This window comes from Podarcis muralis, chromosome 2, assembly GCF_964188315.1.
Source record: "Podarcis muralis chromosome 2, rPodMur119.hap1.1, whole genome shotgun sequence".
Lineage (NCBI taxonomy): Eukaryota > Metazoa > Chordata > Lepidosauria > Squamata > Lacertidae > Podarcis > Podarcis muralis.
The window spans coordinates 82,232,350-82,239,481 of record NC_135656.1 but is presented as its reverse complement, the minus strand read 5'-3'; the positions used below and the strand labels follow the sequence as shown (position 1 = coordinate 82,239,481).

The following is a 7,132-nucleotide window of genomic DNA, read 5'->3' as shown; positions in this document are numbered from 1 at the left end:
GGCTGGGTAAACCCAACCAGATGGGCGGGGTATAAATGATCAATTATTATTTTTATTATTATTATTTATACTGTGTCCAGTTCTGGGTGCCACAATTTAAGAAGGATATTGACAAGCTGGAATGTGTTCAGAGGAGGGCAATCAAGACAATCAATGGTCTGGAAACTAAGCCTTATGAAGAATGGTTAAGGAGTTGGGTATGTTTAGCTTAGAAAAGAGACTGAGAGGAGATTTGATAGCCATCTCAAATATCTAAAGAGCTGTCACAATGAAGATGGAGCAAGCTTGTTTTCTCCTGCTCTGGAGGTAGGACCCAAGCCAATGGATTCAACTTACAAGAAAGGAGATTCCAGCCAAACATCAGGAAGAACTTTCTGACAGTAAGGTTGTGGAGTCCAGAGATGAAACTGAGTTTCCCATTCATACTTTATTGGAAAAAATACAATAGCCCAAAGATAAACAGTACTGATGCATTTAATAAATGTATTTAACTTCAAACCTTCTTTTATATGCTTTAAAAAGGTAAAGGACCCCTGACAGTTAAGTCCAGTTGCAGACGACTCTGGGGTTGCGGTGTTCATCTCGCTTTACTGGCCGAAAGAGCTTTGTCCGCAGACAGTTTTTCCGGTTCATGTGGCCAGCATGACTAAGCGACTTCTGGTGAAACCAGAGCAACATATGGAAACGACGTTTACCTCCCCGCCGGAGTGGTACCTATTTATCTACTTGCACTTTGACATGCTTTCGAACTGCTAGGTTGGCAGGAGCAGGGACCGAGCAATGGGAGCTCACCCCGTCGCAGGGATTCAAACCACCGACCTTCCGATCGGCAAGCCCTAGGCTCAGTGGTTTAGACCACAGCACCACCCATGTTTTTGCTTTAGTTCGTTATAAAAACTAGGATAGCAAAAACTAATTATTTATGATACTGTACTTAAATTCCAATTGACTTAGCACATAAAAGCAACTCCTGGACACAAGGTTGGGCAGTGTATATGGAGGTCCTGGGCTACCCAGATGACAAGACCCCCACCCAGCTTCACTGATGTGGTCACTGGCGGAGGAAGAGGAGTGCGGGGGGAGCACACCATCCCTAGCAGTGCGATCCCAGTGGGGTGCCATCGCGGCTGCCCCTCTGCCCACGCTGGGCGCAACACCCCTGGGACGCGCATGAAGCTCCGCCACTGGATGTGGTCCAAAGGAAAGCAGAACAATATGTTTGGCACCATCTTGACTGCAGGAGTTGCAAGACAAGACACCATCAGACAAGACACCATCCATAACAGATTCTGAGATAAAAAGGTGTACTTTGCAACTTGCACTGAAACTAATGGAAAATAACTGATTCCAGTGGGTATACTATGAGACTTACTAATGTTAAATACCCCCATCCCCTCTAAGCAACAGTAGCATACAGGGTGCAATCCTGCTTTTTTAAAACAAAAGGTTCCTCTGCTCTTGATTTCACTGGGATTGTTCTCCAAAGTTTTGTACAAGTATTTGTTGGGCTCCTCTTAGAATATCAGCATAAAATTACATCAGCATAATACAAGTGCTGGGGGCTGGGTAGAAGCAAACAAATTTCTACCTTTTCAAACTACTTAGTTCAACAATTCCTGTTAACTAATCCATGCTCTTGGAAGACAATTACACTGAGCTCTGACAACATTGCCAACCCATTGCAGTGTGCCTTATGCCAAACACCATTGTTATATTATTGACCATGTTCACTATTACATATGCATATGAAAAAACAGAAGCTTTTTCATCAGGATTACCCTAATAGCATTAAGAGATTATTTTTAAAATTTCATTGGAAGAAAATTCACTTAAATGAGATTACTTATTACTTGACTGGTTTCCTATCATGCTGTTATGTTTAGGTAAGTGGAGTCCATTAGAATGTTATTTTTTTTAAGAAACCTGATTTTATACATTAATGATTTCAAATAAAAGAGAAGTGCTATATTTGTGTGCTGGTTCTTTTGAGAAAGTTAAGTCTGATGCTCTGGTTAGACGAGATAACACTTTTTGTCCCTCTTGGTGCCCCCCCTGGTGTCACCATTAGTTGCTAATTACTTGCAAACAAATAAACAATTAACTCCTCGTGCCTCTTGGTGGGAGAATCTTCATTGACATGCTAAAACTTTCTAATAAAAGATTTTAATTAATGACGTGGCGAATCCAACCCCCTTGTCAACAAAGCTATAAGGAGGAACTGGGAAAGAAAAACCTGAACTATGGTGCATTTGGTACCTAGGTTGACAGTACAAGAATGGCAAGCAGATCACTCTGTCCTCTTAATGAAACTTCTCACAATCATCAGGACAATTCCAATCTTGGAGAAAGCAAAAAAGCATCTTGTTCATTTTCCATTGAAAGCATTTTGGGGTTAGAGCGGAAAAAAGATGGCATAACTGCTGCAAAGCCACACAGGCCATGGATGGATAAATGCAGTGATTTAGGTAAGAGGGAAACCTTCATTTCTGTTTTCTTAACTTTTTAACCTGAGTTCAGGGCTTTAAAAAAGATAATTAACAAGCAGTGTGCATCCATTAAATAAGCTGTAAAGGAAAAAAAATCAGGTTATCTTTCAGTTTTGTCTTTCTTAGGTTTGAAATGTATAACCCAACATTTCATGGTATTAAAACACTGCATTTGTGACTTTTCAGGAGAGGATTGCAACCCTTGTCTACGGTTTCCTGCCATTTCCTATGCAATCCCATTGTTTAATGCGATCAGCTACCCAGAGGCAGAAGAAAGGGTTCGGAAATGTGAAAACTATTTTGCAGTCAATGAAAAGCTTTCTTACAAAAGGGAATTGAGTTGGTACAGAGGTAGGAGGCCAAGAACTGCATTCACTCGAAGCCAGGTAGGGATTGAGTACATTTAACCTATTCATAAATCTAAGAATGGATGTTTTGCTTGGGGCATTGTTTAGTAAGAGGGTATTTATTAGCAAGAATCCAGAAATGCCTGTTTCACAAAAGTCTGTACAATCATTCATTTACTGAATAAAAATGCATATAGATGTTAACATGTAATCATCAATGTTGTTCAAAATAGCTTACTTGATTACTGTTGATTTGTATTTAAGTTTAGAATCTGACTTAAGTTTTTATCAGGCGATTCAACTTTATTTTTTACTGCGGTGAACAATAAAGAAATAATAATTTTCCTCTTTATTCTCCTTAGATTGAAGTACTGGAAAATGTTTTCAGAGTGAACTCTTATCCTGGGATTGATGTTAGAGAAGAACTAGCTCAAAAATTAGATTTAGATGAAGACAGGATCCAGGTATCTTTTGAACACCATTATTTGAATCTTTCTGTGATCATGTATGTATGTCTGCTTAGCAGATCTCGCAGTGCTTGGAAATAATAATTAACTGCAGAGATTCTGACTCCTACTGTTTTGGGATTGCCTTTGGAGCACTTTATAGGAGAAAACTGGACACTGCATATATTTGCACTCCCTAACTCCACATATATTTGCCTAAATATAAACTTACTATAAAAGAAATGCATTTTATTTAACCCAAAAGCATGTATGTTGCCAGGATTTAAGACTTGGAAATGTGATGTCTTGATTGTATAGTGAGAGGTAACTCATACAGAATTCAATGATCTTTACTCCCAAGTAAGTGTGCTTAGGATTGCAAGAGAATGTAAAATTATGATTATATTAGGAATTTATATCAGCAAAAACTAAGGCTACAATTCTAAGCATGCTTGCCAGGGAGTAGGCTCCATTGAACACAGTGGGGCTTTCTTCTGAGTAAACATGCATGGGATTGGGTGCTGTACGATTTTCAAACTTCTGTTTAAGTGGAATGAGAAACTTAAAATAGGATTGGTTATAACTACAAAACGATTAAGGTGCATTTAGCAATCTTAGACTTACTATTCAACATTTGATTTAAAATTCCACATAATTTTAAACAACTTTGTTTTATCTGCCTTCAAACAGACTGAAGTTATGTCTTACTAAGTGGACATAATTTGTATTTTCTGACCTGGTTGCAACTTGTTTTGGATGCTGTTCAGAATTCTTTCTGACTCTGCTTCAGGTGCTGATGATGGACTTTTATCTTTGTTTTAACTGCATCATTTAATGCTGTAAAAAGTCAGGTCTCTTTTGTGGACTGCAGTGGATGGCCAAGCATCCACGGCCAGCACTTTCTAGTAGCTTAGAAGTCTGGATAGATCCGTATCAGAGATTGTGACAGTCTGATTTCCTAAAACCAATCACCAAATGCAGCCATTCCACAAGTTTTCTTCTCTCATTTATCTACAAAATGTTCATTTCAATCTAGCACCCAGATTGGGTATGTCATAGCTCAAAGAACATGAGGAGAGCCCTGCTGCATCAGGCCAAAGGCCCATCTGTTCCACCATCCTGTTCTCACAGTGGCAATATTTTATGTTAGTACAGTGGTACCTCAGGTTACATACGCTTCAGCTTACAGACGCTTCAGGTTACAGACTCTGCTAACCCAGAAATAGTGCTTCAGGTTAAGAACTTTGCTTCAGGATGAGAACAGAAATCATGCTCTGGCGGTGCAGCAGCAGGAGGCCCCATTAGCTAAAGTGGTGCTTCAGGTTAAGAACAGTTTCAGGTTAAGTACGGACCTCCGGAACGGATTAAGTTCTTAACCTGAGGTGCCACTGTATGTGGTTGTACACTGACGCTTCATTTTCCAACATAGCCCTTTCCTTTAAGTGGTGCTATAAAGATGGTTGATCTGTAACAAGCGTACCTTTTTTTTGAACAATTTCAGATCTGGTTCCAGAATCGCCGGGCAAAGCTGAAGAGATCCCACAGAGAATCTCAGTTTCTAATGGTGAAAAACAATTTATCTCAAAACATGATAAAATAATAGAATCACCCACCCAATACACTAGTGTAGTGCTGAAGCGTGATATGAAGCGTTCATAAACTGCAAACTCTTATCGAGGAATTATAACGTTACCAATTTGCTTGGATGTTAGTCAACTAGTTCTGAAGGAGAAGAATGATTTTGCGAAGGAAAATAAATGGTGATCAAAGATGGGGAACTTGCGGCTCTCCAGATGTTATGGGACTCCACCTCCCATCAGCCTCAGGTAGCATCAGGCATGATGGGACTTAGAGCCCAACAACATCTGGAGGGCCACAGGTTCTCTATCCCTGTAAATACTATTGTAGCATTATTCCTATTACTAAGGGGAGGGGGACATTTTCTCTAACGACTTATTTTCAGGGGAAAGGGGGGGAGCTATTTTTGCAGATAACTAACCAAAGGAGGTAGTGATGCATCATTGTAAATTGTGAGGACTAAACATACAACGGGGCGGAGAAGCTGTGACTTTCCAGATATTGTTGGACTCCAACTCCCATCATCCCCAGCCAGCATGACCGATGGTCAGGCATAATGGGACATTGAGGCCAACATCTGGAGGGCTACATACATCAAGGAGGCTTTGCATACAATTCTGTAGCTCAGTTTTCCTTACAGCTGTGTCTCTGGCCCTCAGGAAGCTGTGTATGTATGGGGCCTGCACTATAAAATCCAAAGGATCCACATGAGAAGCTAAGTACAGACAGCTGCAGGGAATCCTGTTCTGGCAGAAGCATTTCTCTCTGTAAGATTTGAATCTTTTCTGCTATGTTTCCTACTATGATCCAGAGATGTGCAAATGTTCATTGGGCGATGGTGGCTATTGACTTAAAAAAGGCTTTTTGCAGGGATCTTATGCAGCGGCATCCCACTTTGTGTCTATGTGTCTCTGCTTGGTGGGAACTTCATGGAAAGAAGAAAATGACATTCACATATGAAACCAACATATATCATATTATGGGAATCTTTGCAAGATCAATCCCTGGGGAGGGAGAGTGAGCATTTTGTACCTTCCCACTTTCCTCAGGAAACAGATTGCTCCTGCGATGATCCCTTTGTTGGTTTTTTGGAACCATTTCAGCTCCGTGTGTATATATGCCAAGATTTGCCAGTCTGCAATAACTACAACCCAGCTGATTTTTCAGAGGGTAGAAAGGCAGAAATGACTGGCAGAATCCAAGACCTGGGAGAAGAGCTAGTGGAAGAGGACTGGAAGAAATTTAAAGACTACTTGCAAAAGCATTGTAAATTGTATGAATGTTAGAATGATGCGGGATATAAAGATAATATGGTATTAGTGATATAATGGAAAGGAGTATGTAAAAAATGGTTTACAGAACAAAGGTGAAGTCAGAATAATATTATGCCAAACTTAAATAAAATGAAAAAATGGGGAAAAACTGGAGGCATAATAGTTGAAATGTATAATATGAAATAAGATTTGAAAGAAGGTGAGGCATTGCTGAATAAGATTGTGTAAAAGGGAACACAGAAAAGGGAGATGCGAGGGAGTCTGGAAGGAGGATTACGAGAACAATATCTAAGAAACTGGTTCTTTTTTTTAATGTCTTTTTTATGTCTTTTTTCTTTTGCTTTGTATGATGGGTTTTTGACTGTGCTTTTCTGTTTTTTGGATTGATTGTGATGGTGTTTTTTTCTTTTTTTTATCCTGTTTTGTGAAGCTTGTTTTATTGTTTGAAACTTTAATAAATATCTTTAAAAAAAAAAAAAAGAAAGGCAGTGCACGTCCCGTCATTCTCAGAATGAACACAACTTTGGCTATATCATAAATACCTGCTTCCCTCCCCACACCTTTTAGAAACCATGTTGTTTGTATTTTATACTGTAGCAGATGCATTGCCTGTTAGTTTCCAGGGGAGTTTAAAGTGCTGATATTGACCTTTAAACAGTTCAGGACAAAGTTATTTGAAGGACTCTGTCCACCTGTACCCAAAAGAAGTTGCCTGGCCCTTAAGATTAGAATGCAAGGTTTTTTTAAGATTTTAAAAAATCTTAAAGAACATGAAAAGAAAGAAATAACAGATAAGATAGGAATAGAAGCCCACAAAAAAGTAAAGTATTTAGGTATATGGTTAACAGCAAAAAATATTAACATATATAAGGATAATTATGTAAAGGTTTGGCTAGAAGTTAAAAGAAAACTTGAAATATGGAACAGGATGAATCTATCCCTTTTAGGAAGGATCGCAGCAATAAAAATGAATGTGCTTCCAAGAATGTTATTTCTTTTTC

At 39.1% G+C, this 7,132-nt stretch overlaps 1 protein-coding gene across 1 annotated transcript; it reads left to right on the top strand.

The window, feature by feature from the left end:
• On the top strand, nt 1–6,575 carry HESX1 (HESX homeobox 1). The gene is made up of 4 exons (XM_028719104.2): nt 1–2,465; nt 2,673–2,872; nt 3,196–3,297; nt 4,781–6,575. The coding sequence occupies exons 1-4, from the start codon at nt 2,276–2,278 to the stop codon at nt 4,877–4,879; spliced, it is 591 nt and encodes a 196-aa protein (XP_028574937.2). The 5' UTR covers nt 1–2,275; the 3' UTR covers nt 4,880–6,575.
• Nucleotides 6,576–7,132: the final 557 nt, after the last annotated feature.

What these genes read in the sequence shown, in the direction of transcription:
- HESX1 (XM_028719104.2), top strand. Translation starts at nt 2,276, where the DNA reads ATGGCAAGCAGATCACTCTGTCCTCTTAATGAAACTTCTCACAATCAT. An exon ending in GGATAAATGCAGTGATTTAG is followed by an intron (nt 2,466 to 2,672) that starts GTAAGAGGGAAA and finishes GTGACTTTTCAG; the next exon opens with GAGAGGATTGCAACCCTTGT. An exon ending in CTGCATTCACTCGAAGCCAG is followed by an intron (nt 2,873 to 3,195) that starts GTAGGGATTGAG and finishes TATTCTCCTTAG; the next exon opens with ATTGAAGTACTGGAAAATGT.